We start from the raw sequence: 22648 nt of genomic DNA, 5'->3' as shown, positions 1-22648 counted from the left end.
ACGCCGACACCAGCGTGAATATCACAAACATACATACCATACGCCGGACCAGAACGAATATCACAAACTTACATACCATACGGCGACAGAATATCACAAACATACATACCATACGCCGACACCAGAACGAATATCACAAACATACATACCATACGCCGACACCAGAGCGAATATCACAAACATACATACCATACGCCGACACCAGCACGAATATCCCGATGAAGATGATGAAAATGAGACAACAGATGATATCTGTGCATGATCTAAAATATAAACAAAATATCGTTCTTAGTGTCAAAGTAGCTATTCATTCATCAAAACATTGGCGTTTTACATCATTTAAGTTCCAACAAAAACAGTTGTTTACACAATTGATGAAATAGAAAATGACTAATGGTCTATCATAATTTCTGTTCCTTTTACGAAACCTTCACATCTGAGAGTGAGTAGACGATCAGATTTTTATATCAGTTGACAGTTGTTTGTGTTGGTTCATAATTGATGAAACATTTGTAAGAAAATTACAATGAAATATTATTTTATCAAACAACACAATAAAATCTTAATATGAAACAGGAAAATATCTATGTTTATGTTGTCATAGAAACCATCATTACATATACCTGTAGTACAAAAACGTATCATACCTGTTTTTCAATGGGCCCTTGAAATTAGGGTCATGTTGTTTTGGTTTTCCTGCAATAAGAACAAGGGACTGTATAAGCATGCATTGACATTAGTTATGCTTCTACTTTCCCAAAAGATGTGTGATTTTTAATGGTGCTTGAAGAGCTGACGAGAATGAAACGTATTCAGATATTTAAGGTAAAGCATCAATATTCTAAAGTGGGGTTAGTTACATATTAATCTCATAATAAAATATTCACATGCAATTTCAAGGATGTAGTTCTGAAATGAATAAATCATTCATTTTCTGAGAAAAACTTGTGACTCTTTTATTCGGCCTGAACTATTTGTAAAGTTATTATATGTTTTGTGTTGCATTGAAATGTATATGTGTGTTTGTGTGTTACTTCGTTTATTTTATCCACGCATCATAGAGGTATGAATTATCCATTATAAAAAACAGCTATCACGTAAAATATCATACACGATGTCACAAAGAGATGGAATGGATTTGTTGTTCCTTTTCATTGTGGCTATGAGTAGTAGTAGGTATCTACATATCACGCGGTGCGCGTTAGCGCCTCTCAGAAGATATGATGACAGATTATACTATCCATAGCCGCAACAAGAATGGGGGGGGGGGGGGGGGGGGGGGGGGGGGGGGGGATCCAGTCCATTCATGTATCTGCATTGGGGTGGTTTCAAATAAAAACGAAAAGAACAAGGTCATTTTTATTGTTCTAACTTTTGATAGCTAAAGACGAAAATATGCATAATGAATGAAACAGTCCCGCCAATGCACCATGCCACCGTTTACCGTGTCCTTCCTAAATTTCAGTCGGGTTTTTTTCAAAACATCAAGTAACATCAAAATTGATTTTATGTGAATAGATAGCAAATATAAGACAGTTTACGGAAATGAAACAGAGATTATTTTCACGCGAAAGGATGTTATAATGCTGCATTCAATGTTTTCATGGTCAAATGTGTGTTGCGAATCAACACTCAAAATATAAACATGATGGAATAACGATGTCCCGCCCCATAATCACCATCGTCGGGTAACAACCGCTAATAGAACTGCGCTACGCTAGATGCACTGTGCTACGCAGCACGTGATAAATGAAGCGTAGCGTAGAGAAGCACAATCAACCGCGGATATCGTCCGATGTAATAGTGCTTGGTGTGAACTTGTAGGAATGTTGAACATTTTGTATCATTTGTAAAATATTTCACACTCTCGATGTACTGTAGGTGTACATTATTCAACAATTATGCTATTTTTAGCGTTTTTCATGCTTTAACCATTAAGTTTTATTTTGGATTTGCGCTAAACTTTCTGAACGCCAAAATGAGAACGTTTACATGTATGAGCATGTGCTACTCAACATAACTTCTTACCTATCATTTTACACTCGCCAGTAGAATCTCATATAACACAGATTGTGTAGGAGCCATGTTGTATGGAACAATAGACATATCCGTTTTGGTTATACGTGTATTATATCATTAGCATATTTGGAACGGAATGTGGAGGGATAGTCTGCTAACATATATATATATCATGTCATAAGTGGTACTTCTAATAAATTGATATGTTTTATGGAAAACTATGTTTATTACCAGTACAAATGAAATTCCTTCACATTCAGATGCTAACTAAATGTCTTTTGATAAGTAATTCTATGTTATGAGAGGTGTGTACATTTATCAAAACTTTACAAATCACCCAGTCACTCGTAGCTTCTAATACGTACTTTACTGGTGTCGTCTGTATCTGCCCTTAATTTCAATTTAGTTTTATCCTAAGTACGCTAATTATCTATTGTTACGCTTATTATCTATTGTTACGCTAAATATCTATTGTTACGCTAATTATCTAGTGTTACGGTAAGTATCTACTGCATGTTAATAGTACAGATATTTTTTTTTTTTTTAAAAACAGTCACATTTTTCATTACAAGAACTATATGTTGCTAAAACAGCTCCAGCCAAATCCATAACACATGTGTCTTTGTTTGTGAATACGTAACAATATACTATTCATGTGTTAAATGTACCCCACGATAAATCGTGACGTACAACACATGATAATTACATAGACAATGACACCGAGCTGCCCCTTCATTGTTTAAACCTCATTGTCTAACACTGTTATCAATTAAGGCATGTGGTATATTATGACTGATATACAAGTAATTAGCTCCTTTTATACACATACATTTAAAACGTTAATAACTAATTGTTGCATTAGTTTGTTTTAATCCACACGTAGTGAATTAAATTGAAGCTCACTGACATTATTTATAGGAAGGATTGGGCACGTAATACATGTAAACAATTGTTTAATAAAGCTCACTGACATTATTTATGGGAAGTGTTGGGCACGTAATACATGTAAACAATTGTTTGATAGAAAGGGAACATTCTTACCATAGTCTTTTTTCTCCTCTGAAATGAAAATGAAAATATGTTATCATTTTTTCTCAAATAATATTCGGATAATCTCAAATATTGTAATATAATAATGTTATTAAGATGCTGAAAATACCGTAATGGTATACTCAATCTCGCAATTTCGTAATACCTTATAGACCACAGGTATTAAGAAATCCATAAGATTTTCGAAATTAAACGTGGGGCATACTATACCGTATAGGTCCTTAGCATCGAGGATGAATTATAGATGGAATCAGATATGTAATGCAATATCATTCAGTTCGGCAGTGAGGTAACGAACACTCATTTTGTGTTGGAAAGCGCCAATATCTTTGTCTTCGTACCATCATTAATCACCCGAGATTAACATTCTCATCCATGCAAATTCAACTACATTTTGTAATAGTAAGACATCCAGAAATGATTGTATCATTGATATTGCAAGGATCTTCACCAGATCGAATATCTTAAGTTGAAATGATGCTTTAATATTACGTTATTATATCGTTCAGCGAGTTTTCCTTTTGTATCCTCATCACCACAAGATTATCATTATCACTCTTCTTACATATGCGGCCATCCTATGGTGTTATATTTTGCTGGTGTGAGGTTCATTATCATTTTAGAATTGCCATTGCCCCTTCTCAATTTCGTCATTTTGAGAGAAAGCATACATAGTAAAACTATGTAAAAATTGACTAATGGCCTATCATTATTTCTGTTCCTATTAATAATCAACACATTTTTCTCTGAATTTTATCAGAATGGGTTTTTTTTTTTTAAATCACACCTTAAATCTCTGATGCATTGTTCATAGGAAATCTTAACTAATCAATAACTTTAATATTATATATCAATATCTATATATATAAACTATATCAGTCCCAAAATTAAGATCACTTCATTAGTTTTACCATATATACACAACTTTTGCTATACATATGTTTGCCAAAACCAACTATTAGTACCTTAATTATCGAATGTTGTTTGGATGTTTTTCTATCAAACCTGATCCTTTTATGTCAAATTATACCATCAGTCATATGTATAGTTTTAATACATTAATACATGAATAAAACAAAATAACAAATGAAAATTTTTGAATAAAAATATAACGTTCATGAAATCATTATCAAAATATTACAGAGTTAGAGGGATTTTTGTATTAAAGACCTCGCCCTCCATTCATGAAGGCGCCATTTTGCCATGCTATGCTATCAATATTACAACGACTTCACCATCGATAAAACTGGTTACAGACGATTGTGTAATCGAAACACACTTAAACTTGATTAACTTGATACGAATTCCTTGTGTGCTCTTATTAATGAAAAAATGGACATTACTATATATTCACCAAAAAGTATATAATCAAAACTTAGTAAGAGACAGATTGGTAAGGCTTTCACCAATCTGAGTATTTGTCAATCTTCGATCCCATACCAAAGTCGTCTCGCGGCGATATACCGACAGATGAAGTACTATTAGTATTAGTATTTTGTAATCTTACCTTCGGGAGCTACTTTCGACGACATTACGTTTGACGTAGATATCCGTAAATTCTTAAATCGATGCACCAAACTTTTAATATATATAAATGTACAGTAGTCTAAAAATTAAGATGGCGTCTCGAGTTAGACACATATACAAGTTATGCTTATACACATAATCTTTGCCAAAACCAAATGACATGGCTTTTAAACAACTATTTTGAATTAAGGATTTTAAATCAAAACACAATGGTTTGAACTGACCTACCTATCTATCTGATAGCATTCAATATGGATCATTCAAAGGCATCACGCGTAACATTTAAATGTATACATCGCATTGTAATCAACTACTTAACATGTAGCAATTATGCATGAAACCAACCAGTTGATATTACAATGTATATAGTGTCCAAAAATAGCCTATAAATGACTACATTCTGTTAAAGCAGTTAAAATTACCTCGAAGAAATACACGATAGTTCATCTACTTTTATGTTTTGTGTACAATGTTTCCGATATATTATTTGACTGCCTAGTTTGTATTTCGAATATTGTTAATGATAGTGCACAATCAATAGAGTAGGCCTGGACATATACACTCGGATATTTGCAGTGTGCACCATTTAACTCTATAGAAAAAGAATTAAGTTATCAAATTACATATCAACATTACAATATGTACGACTTTCTTCCACTTGTGTGGGGTTTAATCCCGTCATGCCAGCCGTTAACGGCATAATTGTGGTTAACACTAAAATGGGACGAACATTGAATGAGCAATGCACTTCAAACAAAACTATTTTTTTCCCCAAACTTCCTTGTTCCAAGTTAACACGCGCTTTTTAAACAAATTACTTCACAGACACATACCTGCCGCTTGGCTTGAACAAACAGCAGACACTTTTCCGTAAAATTTATAATCGTCTGCAGCTAATTTGCATGACACTGTTGATTAAATGATTTTAAAGGATTTCCTAATTCCAATATTGATAGCTGAAAGAGAAACTTAAAATGTGTTTTGAAAGATGTAGGTTCCTGAACGATATGTGAAAGTTTCTAAGGTTACATATCATCTCATTGGAAAATTGTACATGATGTCTAACGCTTTCCTATGTTATTTCTGGAATGTTGCCGCTGTTTCCAGTAACTGGAGAATCTAGCATTACCATGATTTATATATTTACACGGGGAGAGTTGTCGATGAAGAAACGCTTTCTCTTCCGTAACATCTGGTTTCATCCTCATAATTTTCCGTGTGTTATCCTTGTAAATCTGGCCATATTTTCACTCGTTATATCAATTTTATTCTAGAATTATAATAGTGTTTTGATTACATATTGCTGTTATGTTGAAGTTTGTCACTAGTTTCTTGTGATCCCGTTAAAAAGGGTTTGAGAGCTTGCTTATAATACATAAAAGGTTGAAATTTACATAAGCATTTAACCTTCAATTATTTTACATCACTATTCCACTGTAACGCATTCTCCTCAACACTTACCTTGAAAACTTTATTTTGCAACAACTCCAGATTATTCTATTAACACTGTATTATTTTTGTAGAAAACAGCGTATGTAGTTAATTACTTAATCGATTTTCTTGAGATTTCAAATGAAGACGTTATGCCATCGTTATTGCATTATGTATACATTATATTATATATATATTGTAGAGATTATTGCAATCGTTGCGAAGAATGATACACGTTTCACCAGATGTTGATAAAGTTATTTAATGACAGTCAGGAAAACGATCGTGATTATTAATTTATATATACAAGATTGGTGGCGTTGGAACAGTTTACTGTGTATTTGTATGAAGAATATTAATACCGTAATATTGAAATCCTTAACATCAAGTCAAATATACAGATAAAACAACACAAAACAAATTGGACGTCATTGGTTTAATAGCACCGAGAGAATTTCAACGAATAGTCAACAGGAAAACATACAAACAGAATTATATAATTTGAAATATGATATGTTTAATAAAAAAAATAGTGTCTTTTGTACATATACATTATAACATGGCAATAATTATTTCTTTATTCATTATTTAACAATATATTTGAATACTCAAACTGGATTTCTTTAAAATAACTATACTACATAACTATTAGTGTTTCGTATATTAAATCGACGGAGTTTTTCGGTGTGGATTTACTTAAACGAGAGAAATTCTTCTTTTTTCTTTCTTTTTTTTTTATAATTTTCATCAATTGATGATTATAAAAATACTTCACAAAACTATTTGTTCTTGATAAAATACAATAGGCATAATGATTTAACAATAGCAGCAATTCATATAGAAATAACAGCAATTCGTCATAACCGCCTTTCATGATTCTATAATAAAACATGATATACACTGAGAAGAATGAGTTGTCATCAAAAGATTATCACAGCTAACGTACTGTATAGTTCAAAATCAACTGTTTGATTGTAGCAGTTATTTATATACAATGACATTTTAAAGATACTGCAATTACAATGAAACATGTGACCACGTGTGATTGAAAGGTGTTCATACAATGTTTCAATGTAGTATCTGCAAATACTTTTAAAGTCAACTCGCCAAAGCTCAAATCAAATATCACATATATACAAGAAATCTAAAATATACAGACATATTACGGTGCCATCAGCTTCTAATCATTGCACTATTCTTCATCTTTTATAGCAAAACGTCATTCAACAATAACCTGTTCCAGAGATCATGATAGATCAAAACCTCACGCACATGACAATATTGATATCTTCATGATTCAACGAACAATCTGACTGCTCTTAAACGAACTTTTAAAAACAAACGAAATGAAAAACGATACGATCATATTTAATCAAAACTGGAAATGCTCAATGGAATGTTATGATTATCACGTATCCGTATGGATATTGTGGAATAGAATTTATATTTGATTTGCAGTTTACCAATGAAATAAGTAAGTGACGGTTTGCTTTTAAATCTTCAAGATATTGATATGTGAAAGACAATCATTCAATCATCTTCATAATGAGTTAACAAATTAATTGAAGTGTTTCCAGAATGTGCAAGTATCACAGTTTGTAGTTGGACAGATTTGGACAGATTATTAGACTTATCTATTATAAAGCCTTTACAGACCATAACTATTTTTATTTGTACAAACATTTCTTTCCAGTATTTGATATTGGTTTCCATTACCTATAGTGATATGTCACTGAATATAGCCTTCACAGTAAGTAACTGCTTCATACATGAAATAAATGTAAAATAATAAGTCAGGCAAACCTTGGCCATGGTAGAATAAGTATGGTACATGTTTCTATTTTGTTGAGATATTTCGCTGATTATTAAGAAATCAAGATTTTTATTATTGAATAGAATCCTAACAAATTAGCAACTTTCAAAACAACGTACAATGTAACATACACATTTGTGATTGTCAGTCTTTTTTTCTTGGTTCTTTTCACCTCTCTCTTCTGGTGTGGCAAACAGTTTAACTCCTGAACTTACATGTATACATAATTGTACATATACATTGTATATACAGAATGTATATATCATCTCAAACTAGAATAAATTACGTCTGCATGTATATTCAACAAAACAAGTCAAATTCTACAATTCAATATATTATGACACATTATTATATATTTACAAAATTAATACAATCATGACAGGTTTATGATTTCAAAATGGCTTAGATTTTTTTATCAATGTCAATTTAGTTATATCTATTTCATTTTGAAAAACAATTGGCAAATCAGACATGAAAAAAGTTAATAATAAATAGTATAATCGCATTTGGGACTTAAAGATTATTACATCAATACTCGCCTCTAGTATATAATTATGCCACAGCGTGCCACTGCACATGACCACCTCATATACATTTAGAGTGAATCAATTACCATGGCAACATATCACCATATCAACTCAAGATGTCCAGCATCTGTATTGAATACACTTACTAATCTACTATCTTTGAACACAGACATACAGTAAACATATCAAAAACTGACCAGATTGAAAAACTCTTGTGACGTTTCGATATGATATTTCTTAAGACATTTCTAGACCTCCATTAACAATGAAAGCCATTCATTTTTGTTATCGAATTTCTTAGTACACACTTGTAGACTGGTTGCCAGAACTCACACTTCATTCCTATGATTAAGTTCAGATTACTGCACAACAGAAAAATAACCATGTATTTCTTTCAGCTTTTCGGTTGAGACCTAACTTATCACTATAGCAAATGTAGGATTCATGAGCAAAGGTACCACTATGTACCAATATATATGCTACTGTATCAGGGCAATTCACATGAACGTCTATTTTAATATCATTTCAATATTTCATGAAATTTAATTTAAATTTCTTAATTATCTAAGGTGTAGCTATGAGGAATACAAAATAGCAAAATCAAACTTTCATTGCAACGATGCTCCTGCTATAACTGTAAAGCTCTCATTGTCGTTTTGGCTTTAATTCAATTATTTTCTATTTAATTTGATCATTTTGGCCTGGGACGAAGTTCCAATCCTTTAGTAAAAAGATTTCCATGGCAACGTTTTTATACCTGTTAATCCAACTGATTGTCCTGACACTGTTACCAAGGTGATTATGTCTTTAAAAGTTCTCTCCTTGTGATCCCTTCTTCTTCTTATCCCCCATAACCACATTTTTCTTGCCAAGGATTTTCATCAGATCTTTACTCATGTAGAATGGCTTCTCGACAGAACCATCATTCCTTTCCAAATCTTCCACTGCAAAATATGTTTTCATGTGGTGAACATACGAATATACCATGGAAGTTTCACACTTATTCTTAATCACTGTCATTTTTTTTTATTACATTTGAAAGTTTATTTCAAAATTGTGTATCTATGTGCCTGTGCATGGTTGTCTGTGCCCATATACATATGCATATGCTTCTTAATGTACATACATATGTGTGTCTTTTTATGTACCTACATATGTGTCTTTTTATGTACCTACATATGTGTCTTTTTATGTACCTACATATGTGTCTTTTTATGTACCTACATATGTGTCTTCATATGTGTCTTTTTATGTACCTACATATGTGTCTTTTTATGTACCTACATATGTGTCTTCATATGTGTCTTTTTATGTACCTACATATGTGTCTTTTTATGTACCTACATATGTGTCTTTTAATGTACCTACATATTTGTATCTTTTTTTATGTACCTACATATGTGTCTTTTTATATACCTACATATGTGTATTTTCATGTACATACATATGTGTCTATTAATGTACATACATATGTGTGTCTTTTTATGTACCTACATATGTGTGTCTTTTTCTGTTCTACATATGTGTATTTTTATGTTTTACATATGTGTGTCTTTTTATGTACCTACATATGTGTCTTTTTCTGTTCTACATATGTGTATTTTTATGTTTTACATATGTGTGTCTTTTTATGTACCTACATATGTGTGTCTTTTTCTGTTCTACATATGTGTATTTTTATGTTCTACATATGTGTCTTTTTATGTACCTACATGTGTCTTTTTATGTACCTACATATGTGTGTCTATTGATGTACCTTAATATGTGTCTTTGTACCTTTGTATGCATGTTCATGTACCTTTGTATGTGTGTCTATTTATGTACCTATGTATGTGTGTGTCCATTTATGTACCTATGTATGTGTGTGTGTCCATTTATGTACCTATATATGTGCATGTCTATGTACCTACATGTGTGTATATGTACTAAAGTATGTGTGTGTCTATTTAATATGTGTGTATGTCTATCAATGTACCTACATGTCTTTTTATGTTCTACATGTGTCTTTTTATGTACCTACATATGTGTGTCTTTTTATGTACCTACATATGTGTGTCTATTTATATACCTATGTATGTGTGTCCATTTATGTACCTGTTTGTGTGTGTCTATTTATGTACCTGTGTGTGTGTGTGTGTGTGTGTGTGTGGGTGTGTGCACGTGTGTGTGTGTGTGTGTGTGTGTGTGTGTTTATGTACCCATGTGTGTGTCCATTTATGTACCCATGTGTGTGTCCATTTATGTACCCATGAATGTGTGTGTCCATTTATGTACCCATGATTTGGTTTGGTTTGTTTTTGTTTAACGTCCTATTAACAGCCAGGGTCATTTAAGGATGTGCCAGGTTTTGAAGGTGGAGGAAAGCTGGAGTACCCGGAGAAAAACCACCGGCCAACGGTCAGTACCTGACAACTGCCCCACGTAGGTTTCGAACTCGCAACCCAGAGGTGGAGGGCTAGTGATAATGTGTCGGGACACCTTAACCACTCGGCCACCGCGGCCCCTATGTACCCATGAATGTGTGTTTCCATTTATGTACCCATGTGTGTGTGTGTCCATTTATGTACCCATGTGTGTGTGTCCATTTATGTACCCATGTGTGTGTGTGTCCATCTATAATATAGTATCATCATGCGTTTCCATGATTTGATACATGAATAAAAAAAAATAATCAAAAAACGATTCAGTGTTATCTTCTTTGATGCCAACAAATTCAACATCAAAATTTTGTAACATACAAGGTTTTGGCTATGTTTAAGATAGAATTTAATACACGTGTAATGTCAGAATAAATAACAACAGTGTCTATTTTGAGGAGTACCTAACAGCTACTTACAGAAGCAGAGGAACAGTGTGTCCACAGCCATAGAGTAGACACTGAAGAAGCAGCTGGCCACAACGTAAGACACTATGGTCACAATCTGTAAATACACAAAGTTTTAACCAAACACTGTAAAATTGTCAGATTGAAAAGGGATCATAAATGCTTTGCAGATCAAATCAGGGCAATTCCAGAAAAATATCTACTCAACGGAAAGACTCCAGATTTCAAACAGGAACTATCAAAAGAATAAATTTAATGAAAACAATACCACATAATAAAATTAACACATAATTTCTCTTATTCCGACTTATAATGACATCATTATAGTATTTCTTAATTTCCAAAGTTTTGCTGTGGGGTATATAACTGGAATAAGCTTGAAAAACACTTATACATTTAGTCTAGTGATATGATTTCTTTTTGTAAGAAATCGTTTGGCAGGACTATTCATTCCTGTATCTTATTTATGATTAAGATTTATAAGTAAAGTAAGTGTAATTGATGCTTGTCACTCACCACAATAGGGACAACATAAAAGTTGAGAGTAGGCGTGTAGTCCTTCAGGAAGTCTATTCCACCACTAAAGAAGAAGTAGGCTCCAGCAGCTGAAAATAGCATCGTCAAATAATTACCATAACATACTAAATATTGATAAATAAAAAACACAAGAAATAGGAAAATCACCAATTTATAACTGGATCATGATAGCATACATAATCTTCATCCACAAATTTTTCTGCTTCAACATTTAAATATGCACACGTTTGTTTTGCTTTCAATAAACATGACTTCTTGCCATGTTGTCTGAATGTAACCCTGGTCAATACTAGCCGCAATATACCGCTCGGCTAGGGAGATCTTCTCTTTAGCTCGATCGGTTGAGCATAAGACTAGTAAGCCAGAGGTCCCGGGTTCGATCCCTAGCGGAGGCAGTGATTTAAATTTAATTAATCCTACGCTCTGTTACATGAATATCATACAAATTAATACTTTTACTACTACAAAATGTACTTACTTGTACTTCATTTGCTATTGTTCAGGCTCTGGGATTGTGAAGCAATTTTAGACTTAAGTTTTTGCTTTGCTAAACACATACAGCTGCTATGACAACACAAATGATACCCCAGTTTCCACGTCTTCATAAATCAAATTGCTGCTTTGATTACAAATAATATGTCTATTGAAAAGACCATAAGACAACACTACATCTGTTGCCATGGCTACCAACACCATACTTGTTGCTATGACATATAAACTACACTTGATATGTTTAGATATCACACTGATTGCTATAACTACAGAAATCCTACTTGGGTTATGGCAACAGGTACCATACATGTGTTAAAACTACAGAAATTCTGCTTTTTCCTATGAATACATATAGATACCATAGTTGCTGCTATACTGTAGAAATCTGACTTGTTGCTATGGCTACATAGATTCTTTTTGTTGCTATGACTACATATATTCTTCTTGTTGCTATGACTACATAGATACGTAATTTGTTAATATGACTAAAGACATCCTACTTGTTGACTACTTACATATAATATAAAATGTATGTTGCTATGAGTACAGAAACCCTATTTGTTGCTATGACTACATAGACTGTTGTTATAACTACTGCAGTACCTACCAGTTGCTCCCACTATCACCAGTTTTCCCAGCAGCATAATGAAATCTGTGACTTTGTCAACAACAGCAACTCTGTAATATGTCAATCATAGCAAATGAAGTGACATTGAAATTCCCCTAATTAATTACAAACAAATATTTTCTAAATAAGTTTCAGTTGATATGGCAAGAAAAAAATGTTTTATCTATTTATCCTTACAAATGTCAATGATTTTTATTGCATCTAGACAGTTAACATGTAAGTGGAAAACTCAATCCAAAGATTTCTGATTTTACCTGACTATATTTCGCATAATCAGCATAAAGGCATCTTTGGCAGAAGAACAGAAATTCTTTCCATGTATGGCAACCTAAAACACAATATATGCATCCATTAAATTGTGTCAAATTAAAGAGAATGGCTTAAGTAAGGTTTATGTATCAAGTCTTTTTATAGGAATTTATTTTAAAAGTAATTGTATATACAACCTTAGGTAATATAGGTAATGAAAGAGACAATATTTTGTTTTAGAAGGTTAAAAGGAATTGTTAAAAAAACAGCATGTAATATAATGTCTCAACTCACCATAATGTAAGCATTTTTGGTTAAAAACTTGAGACATTTTTCCAGACACCAGAAACAGCATTTTAAACATCTGAAAAATAAAGTTAAATGTTTAAACATTTCAGAAAATGCATTAAGACATAAATAAAGTGACAAAACTCCAATGTTTTCAGAAATATGAAATGAAAACTGAACAATTATCGATGAGTGGCAATAAGATTCTCATTGATATCAAACTATTCATCCTGATAAATCTATTTTTATATTCTTTCTACTCTATCAACATTGAATGTTCTTTAGGAAGCCAGCAAACTAGTGAATTTATGATTGACTTCTTTATTATCACAAGATCAGTATTCTTAGTACTATATATACAGAATTGGTCTCAGGGGACCTAGAAATGTTTTAATTGAAAATATTATTCAAGTTAAAGTTTTATATAGAGAATACATGGCTAATATGTTACAATGCAAGATTTATTTTGGTGCAAGACTTAGGAAAGCCGAGATGCTGAGGCTTTACCGAGTCATCTTGGCTTTCTGTGTCAAGCACCAAAATGAAACTTTTAGTGTCACATACTAGCCATGTATTCTGTTTATCCTGCAACAATTTTCTTCAAGTTGGCGACATTCAAAACAAATTTTCGTTTTGTTTAACCTTTTTGGGTACAAGTGACGTAAACGGCTACATCGCTCAGGAAAATATCCATTCATTGATACCACCGTGTGTGTATTTACTACCACGAATTTATTAATGCATCATTGCAAAATAGCTCAAGGCTTTTTATCTTAATAAGAGTTCAATTTCACTTAAACATGTATGGAAATGTAACACAAATACAAATTAACCTAAGTTAGTGATTACAACATAGCATTTACTCTCGTTTGTTTATGTTAAGGTTACACATTCAGGTCAAAGTTCAGAGTCATGTTGAAAGCAGTCCCTTCAGGTGTGGAACAAATGCATGTGAATCGTATTGACATACAAAGTGATCATATTGACGGATTAAGCATACGTTTGTCAGTAGTTATCAGTCAGTGTGTGTAGCAGTTGCAGGATGAAAAAAAAATACATTGCAAGTTTGTTTTTATATTTATATATTTACAGTTAAAGTCTTTATGAAACATATAACAAGCTACATCAATCATTATACACTTACTTGATCAAAAACTTTCCAACAGGATTTTCAGTGCCTTTGAGCTTGGCATCTATATACTCCAATAATACACGGATCATTGCCACTATGGCCAAGATGAGGGACCCAAAGGCCAGAGAGCCAAGGTGGTACCTGTCAACACAGTCATTGACTTAAAAAGCACCCTATAAGCATACAAATCCTAAACAAAATGCCACAACTTAACACCAGATTAAGGAATTCTAACCAAAATCTTCAAGAACTTCCAAAAACTTGTAACGATTCCAAAAAAAAAGAGAAAAAATTGCAATTGTTGAAATTTTAACCTTAGATACTTTACTGCCAAAAGAAGACTTATTCTCAGAAATAAGAATAATGTAAAAAGATATTGTTTGTGTGAATTTACCTGAAGCATCTCCACAATGCAGCAGCGAGTGGGAATGTTGGGATGTCTCTGGGTTTCTCAAAAGCCCAGTAGTAGGAGGCAAAAGACCCAGCTAAGGTCATCTGACCAACAGCCACGACAAAGTTCAACAGCCAGAAAAACATGAACAGACTGAACACCTGTCCATATATCACAAAACTGGAACAAAAACAACAGTATGCTAATTTACTGATGCAACACGTTTTCTTTTTATCAGTTTTATACTCGCACCAATTTGTACATTTAATCCTACGACATTGGAAGACAATGTTTATGTAATCCTGATAACACACAGTATATTGCGAATTACAATTAGGCCCATGTAAGGGTTTGGGAATTATGCTGAACATTACTTTCACAAGCTTTGCTGTAACCTAGATAAACTTTCCTGGAAGGGAAGTATCTATACATCTAGTAAATACTAGCCACAATATACAGCTCAGCTAGAGAGAACTTCTCTTTAGCTCCACCAATTGAGTGTAAGACTAGTAAGCCAAAGGTCCCAGGTTTGATCCCTGGCAGAGGAAGTGAAATAAATATAATTCATCAATGACATGTCTATAAACCCCACAAGTCACTATCCTATTAGTTCATAAAGAGGAGTTTCACTTACTTTTCTTCTGCATTCTTCAAAAAAGTGCAGAAATCACTTGTTGTGTTTGTCTGTGAAAAAAAAGTTTAATTTCAATCTACACAAAATCATTTGTGATGCAGGATTAATATACGAAAGTTTACAATTCATATCAATGATAAAAATCAACCTAAACAAAAAACAAGTGTTGTTTAAACCATTGAGGCTATCAAGCACATACATGTCATGTCATAACTGTTCCTTATGACATCATAAGTGTTACTCATAATAATATGTCATAAGTGTTCCTTATGACATCATAACTGTACCATCTAAAGAATCTTACTGGTGCTAATGAATAAGCACATTTATAATGACTAAGTAATTATTTACAAAAATGACGACCACTGTTTCTGGTTCTTCAATGTGGCTCAAAATTTGTCATTTTAAACATTAAAGCCAATTGATAATACAGATTGATCCAGACAGAATATCATGACATACCCTATTTGGCATGTTAAATCAATCACTTTCAACAAAAACTCACATTTTCTGAACATGTTTCCCCAAACAGTGAAGACGTGTCCGCCACAATTTTGAGATAGTTCCAATCATTTGCAGTTTGGTTCCAATAATCTGTGTTGTTCTCATTCACAGTGAAGTCCTGCTTTCTCCCAGTAGATGCCAAGAATCTATAAACTAGGTCAAGGTCATTTGTGATATATTTTGACAAGGTACATACCTTACTTGTAGTTTGTGATGACAAATTCTTGAAAACGTAATTAATTTTTCTTCATTTTATTTTGCAGTGCTGTACTTCATGTTTACTGAGTGGATATGCCAATATTTGATAATTGGAAAAGATTATTTCAAGACTAGAAACTGTTTATACAATATTAATGTCCTAGTTCACATGCACTCAATATCATATATTTTTGTAACTTTGTTGTATGGCACTCTGCACCATTCAGGTGTTCAAGGATACGTGGCAACAGAGAGCCAATAGGCCAACACTCCCAGCTGTAGAGCGAATGGAAATATCGGGAATATCAACGTAAACATCATCTTCCCAATGGCCCTGGAACACCAAAAAAATACGTACATTCAGATTTCCTGTTTTTTATCAGAATTAACTTTTTTTAAATCTTCTATAAACTGCTATAATTAACTTTTCCTGGTTATGAACACCTGGTATTCAGTGGTCTCTATCTGTTTTAATTGTCTTTGCATTAGTTAATTGTCTCTTTCTGTTTTAGTTTAATTTCTTTGTTACATATCAACTCTTAGATATTTTACTGAACATGTGTATAAGAACTGGTCTCATCCTGATTAACGTTCTCCAGTTACTAAGTAAACTTGAACACTTTAATATCATCTAGATTATAATCTTGAAATTAAGACCGAGATTAATAGGGATTAACTATGGGTTCTGACCTGCTACCCTCCTTTATAAGAGATACAGCTATTCTGATCCTTTGACAGAGAAACAGCAGAACTATGAGGATGATCAGCAAAATCACGGCCGAGATGATACCTAGGAGTTAAAATAATGGTTCACTAAATGTACACATCATTAATACACATTTTAATTGTGAATGAAGAAAGAATTTCAAGTGCATTTAATTTTATAAATGCCTGGCTTTATTGAATAAATGTTTTGTGTTCTCAGAGAAGTTGTCATATTTAGCAAACAGGCCCTTAATTTTCAAATCAATAAGGGGTCATTGTACCTACATATATACTATTATTGTAAATTGACAATACTTATGTGGGTGTAGCAATGCTTTTAAAACACATAGAAAGGCATCTGTGCTTAATTCTGAATTACTTCATAATTACAGTTCCTTCACAGGTCACATCGGTAATTTTCAGAAAATATCACACATTTTGTAACAAATTACTACATATTTCAATAAGCTGTATATTACCGAATGCCAGAAACATGTCTGGCTTGGACCAATGTAGGACGATAGAGACAATATGGACGCTGAACTCCTCATCGCCATCCAAATTGACGTAGCTCCGAAAACACCAGAAGGTTGCTGAAATACAAGAAACCTGAGATGTTACCAGTCAAAGAAATAATAAACAACAATCTCCCTATCTAGGAAAACTATCAAACTTTTATCAGAAGTACACAGGAAACAGGTTACTTGTAGAAATATATATTTCTTTATGATATAAACTTTTGAATACAAGTATATCTATAGTTAGTTGTCTCGACTTTATAGTGCTACCTCACCGAAGCATACTGCTAAAGACACCCAGCAGTACACCCTACTCAGTCACATTATACTGACAATAGGATGAACCAGTTGTCCGACTCCCCAAATGCTGAGCACTAAGCAGGAGCAGAAATCACTATTTTTATAGACCCCATTATGCCTGGGCTGGGAGACAGAACCCAAAGCCTTCCTCACAGGGGTGAATGCTCAACAAAATGCCAAAGTGAGGCAGAGTCAAGGGAGACATTAGTAAGAAAAGAGTTGTTTAGATTTAAAAGATAAGATAAGATCGCAAAATTTAGTTGCCTCCTATGATCCTGCAATGGGAGAAGTAGGTTCAATTCTCACGCACTACCTGCAAGGCAGAGCTGAGCATAAAATGAACTTAAAATCAATTCTTAAGTCTAAAGCATTTTCAGCTTCTATGACAGGTGAGGGAATGGATGTTTCTCTAATATATAAAATTGTTTTGTCGATACTCACAAAAAGCAAATAATCCCAGGAATGCAAATATGGTAATCCACACCATTATGCCTGCTATAAATCTCATTATGGTGATCCATATAAGGGAGACAATCATGCTCAGGATCAGGATTCTAAAATACAGAACATTTAGAAATAAAACATTTGGATGTACCTTAATAGCAAATGAAATTGATGACATTAAATATTCTTTTATTTATATATAAAAACAAGAGATCCCAGAGGGATCTTGGCGCCCACCATTGAATGATCTTCATAGGTTCCATGTCAGATGATCTTTTCTCTACTTTTCCCTTCATTTTACTAATCTGTGCAAATCGAGACATCCCTCCAGTACTTTTCAAACAAGGGAACCCTAGCTATATAAGAAAGTTGAGATTTAACGATAATGGCTGTTTGTTTGCCAGGTTGTTTTCAGGACAGACTGGTCCAAAAATGCAATACAAGGAACCAAGGGGAACCTACTTATGAAATTTGAGAAAGATCCATTCAGTACTTTGAGAAATAGAGATAACAAACTTCAATTGTCAAAATCCAGGATGGCGGTCTGTCGGCCATGTTGTTTTCCGATTGATCTCAAAACGCAATATGCATAACAAGGCACCAAGGGGGCCTACATATGAAATTTGAGAAAGATCCCTTCAGTACTTTCTCAGAAATAGCGATAACAAACTTCAATTGTCAAAATCCAAGATGGCTGCCTGTCGGCCATGTTGTTTTCCGATTGGTCTCAAAATGCAATATGCATAACAAGGCACCAAGGGAAACCTACATATGAAATTTGAGAAAGATCCCTTCAGTACTTTCTCAGAAATAGTGATAACAAACTTCAATTGTCAAAATCGAAGATGGCTGCCTGTCGGCCATGTTGTTTTCCGATTGGTCTCAAAAGGCAATATGCATAACTAGGCACCAAGGGGAACCTAAATATGAAATTTGAGAATGATCCCTTCAGGACTTTCTCAGAAATAGCGATAACAAACTTCAATTGTCAAAATCCAAGATGGCTGCCTGTCGGCCATGTTGTTTTCCGATTGGTCTCAAATCGCAATATGCACAACTAGGCACCAAGGGAAACCTTCATATGAAATTTGAGAAAGATCCCTTCAGTACTTTCTCAGAAATAGCGATAACAAACTTCAATTGTCAAAATCCAAGATGGCTGCCTGTCGGCCATGTTGTTTTCCGATTGGTCTCAAAACGCAATATGCATAACTAGGCACCAAGGGGAACCTACATATGAAATTTGAGAAAGATCCGTTCAGTACTTTCTCAGAAATAGCGATAAAATGCAGAACATTTTAGATTTAAAAAAAAAAAGTTGAATTTAAATTCAACACTGATGTAAATAGATTTAAATTCGGAAAAGGAAATTAAAACTTTACATGAAAGCATGATGTAATTGGTTAATTGTAGTAAATCATATATATTTTAAACTTTAAACAACCATAAAATTTAATTTAATTAAGGTAATTTTTTCATGTCTACTCTGTGCACTTATCATACAGATACTGCTAACTTATGATGTCCTGTGCAATTCCATTTAAGCACTTTTTACTCATTGATGTACACAATTTTCATCAATTATTTATTTTACATATACACTTTAGATTATCATATAACAGACGCTGGGGTCACAAAGTTTTACTAGATATATATCATTCAGCAAAACATGTATTGATTGTAAATTGTTCATAGCCAGCTAGCTTACACAAGCATCATCCACCAAGTTGCCACAATATCAGCAACAATCTTCTCTGCATACTCCTTTGCTTTCAGAAATATTCCAAATATGCTGAATAAAACAAAACAGTTAGAATTAATTGATAAATAACCAAGTAGAATACTAGTAGTGATTACTGGAAGAGGAGGTCAGGAAAGTCAAGTGTAAGGAATTTTTCTGTGACACATATGCTACACATTTTCAAGAATATCATTTCCTGGAATTCTAAATTTTGTTATAAATCAATGTATTACCACACAATTTTTTTTTCCTTGAAAAAAAAGAAGTTTTTTACAGAAAATAGAATCTAGATCTAGATTAATCAACTTGTTTTCACTACATCTTTTTCGTTTTATCTTATTATTTTTTTCCATTGTGGATTAGACATTCAAAAGTTGGGTGTGCATGGGCTTATTCCCCAATATGAGCCTTTGCAGAAAAAAAGTGAAAAATAGGGAGGTGGGCTTATCCCTCAGCATGTGCTTATACAATGTAAAATACAGTATCAAAATTGTACGTTGGCTTGCAGAAAAGGTATACTGATATTCCTTATCAGTTTTATATTCAAGACAACCACAACATTTTGTCTGAGTTAGTTTCTGTGTGGTTGATGTATCTATATGTACATTTGCTCTGTTCAACTACACTACATCACTTGCATGTAGTTTCACTTTACCCGCAGACTGAAGTTGAACTTGAGTTTAATTATAGACACAAGGGGTTGGTTCTGATCTCTGTTACACTGTAGGTCATATATCAATACAACACCAGTACACATGAGGATTGACATGAAAGGTTGTGAGTAAATCAAACTTGAAGATAATAACTGAAATTACTTAAGGCAGTGTACTTTGATACACTCCATTTCAAATATGCCATGAATTTGGTATTTTTCTTTAAGTAAATCTAGAATAACTGTTCTTGGCCAACTTGAATGTCAATATACCCTGTAACATGGATTGCCAGGTAATAACTTACTCAAGGTTTTCGGCCAGAGATTCCAGTGTGATGGAACCTTTCTTTGAGTCTGTTAGGTTTTTATTGCCTACATCTTTCTGCACTTTGGTGATAAGACTGCCTCCCACATCCAGGAAATCAATGAGGACTTGAGGCACACATCTGTTGATGACTGCAATAGAAACATGATGGTAGATATAAATTTCCATTTACAGAAATCATTCATTTAATTAAGTCAGATTAAATATTCCTTTGATATTCTTCATTAAAATAAATTCACCAGATAACTGCCGTTATATAATATTGAAAAATACATAGGAAATCAAGCAACTGGAATTTTAATTAAATAAAAATTCAAACATGAATTCCGAAATCAATGAAAATAAATTCACTAACATTTTTATTTTGATAGATATTCAAATTGACTGAAATGATACTGAATTTCAGGGTACTCATAATGATCTAACATCATATACAGAATATTTGTATAAAAATACTGAGGAGGAAACTCCGGAGTCATTACAAAATTAATGTGCGTTGTTATCTTAAGATTATGTGTGATTTCAATACTCTATATGATTCCTTGAAAATATTTTTACTTGCATTATTTCTTTTAAAAAAATACCAGAAGTTAATTTATAAAGTGCTGGGCAACAATTACTACACTACCAATTGCAATTTGACATTGCTTCACAGTGGAAAAACATATTTTGATTTGTTTTAGTGCCAGAAGTAATTCTCCTGATAACAGGAACATCAGATTTTCTGATAGAATAATTGTACCAGTCTATTGGTTGGTATTTATAGCTGTATTACCACTATACTCATTAATTGCATCATCTTGACTCCATATCTTCAGTTTTGCTTTTTAAAGAAACACTAGTAAAATATTTACTTCAAGCATTTTCAATTGATCCCAAAATCTTAATATCTTAATCTATTTTTTTTCTTTTTTTTTTTCTTTCTTCCTATAATAGAAAACCTTTTCTCTATTCAATTATCCAATAGGATAAACAGCACAAAATACAGAAATGTATTTCACTGTGACAGAAGGCAATGCATAATATAGAGAAAATAATTTCACCCTAATTCCTACCCGTCAAACGGTTGAAATAATATTTACGTTACATTGATACTAAGAACTTCAAAAGCAATTTTCATAACTGATACAATTCTATGAACAAGTTCGTATTTCATCCAATATGTTTTTTATCAAAAGAAGGCAAATGTTATAAGAAAGTACATGAATTGTCCATTTAAGTGCAATAGAAAATATAAAAACTTTATCAAAAACAAGAGGCCCAGAGTATCTGCATCACTCACCTGGATATTTCAGTAATATGGCAAAATACTCTACCAGTTATATTTCAAATATTGTCCCACTTCTGAACTGCCTCTTCCAACAATGGTTCAAATTACATGTACAGGTGAAACAAATCCTGTCATTCATTAATTTTTTTAATTAATTTTAAAGATTTTAAAGTTGTGTTTTTTCCAACATTAGATCTCATTTATTTTGCCAATAATGCTCCACACCAAATTTTATCAAAATGAATTCAATTGTTCAGAACTAGGGATTTATACAATTTACATCAATTTCCCCTATTGGGTTCGGCCCCTCTGGCCCCACGGAAGCCACACCCTCCATTTATACAATATTAGATCTCTTTTGCCCAATAATGCTCCAGACCAAATTTCATCAAAATCCATTAAGGTGTTCAGGACAAGATTTAAAAGATTTACCTCAATTTCACTTATTG

General features: G+C 33.0%; 1 protein-coding gene across 6 annotated transcripts in view; it reads right to left on the bottom strand.

The window, feature by feature from the left end:
- Nucleotides 1-6448: 6448 nt before the first annotated feature.
- Nucleotides 6449-22648, bottom strand: part of LOC117322096 (choline transporter-like protein 2) — a 66902-nt gene continuing 50702 nt past the window's right edge. For all 6 annotated transcript variants that reach the window (XM_033876845.1, XM_033876846.1, XM_033876843.1 and 3 more), the window contains 16 exons: nt 20910-21060; nt 19920-20003; nt 18209-18321; nt 17429-17542; nt 16935-17034; nt 16486-16578; nt 16048-16192; nt 15543-15592; nt 14912-15088; nt 14530-14658; nt 13392-13461; nt 13103-13176; nt 12828-12898; nt 11708-11796; nt 11204-11288; nt 6449-9311 (listed from right to left, as the gene is read on the bottom strand). In XM_033876845.1, coding sequence (XP_033732736.1) covers nt 9175-9311; nt 11204-11288; nt 11708-11796; nt 12828-12898; nt 13103-13176; nt 13392-13461; nt 14530-14658; nt 14912-15088; nt 15543-15592; nt 16048-16192; nt 16486-16578; nt 16935-17034; nt 17429-17542; nt 18209-18321; nt 19920-20003; nt 20910-21060 — 1682 coding nt within the window. In that variant the 3' untranslated portion in view covers nt 6449-9174. The remainder of the gene's footprint in view (nt 9312-11203; nt 11289-11707; nt 11797-12827; nt 12899-13102; nt 13177-13391; nt 13462-14529; nt 14659-14911; nt 15089-15542; nt 15593-16047; nt 16193-16485; nt 16579-16934; nt 17035-17428; nt 17543-18208; nt 18322-19919; nt 20004-20909; nt 21061-22648) is intronic.

This window comes from Pecten maximus, chromosome 2, assembly GCF_902652985.1.
Source record: "Pecten maximus chromosome 2, xPecMax1.1, whole genome shotgun sequence".
Lineage (NCBI taxonomy): Eukaryota > Metazoa > Mollusca > Bivalvia > Pectinida > Pectinidae > Pecten > Pecten maximus.
The sequence above is the reverse complement of the archived record's forward strand: the minus strand, read 5'-3'. Positions and strand labels throughout refer to the sequence as shown.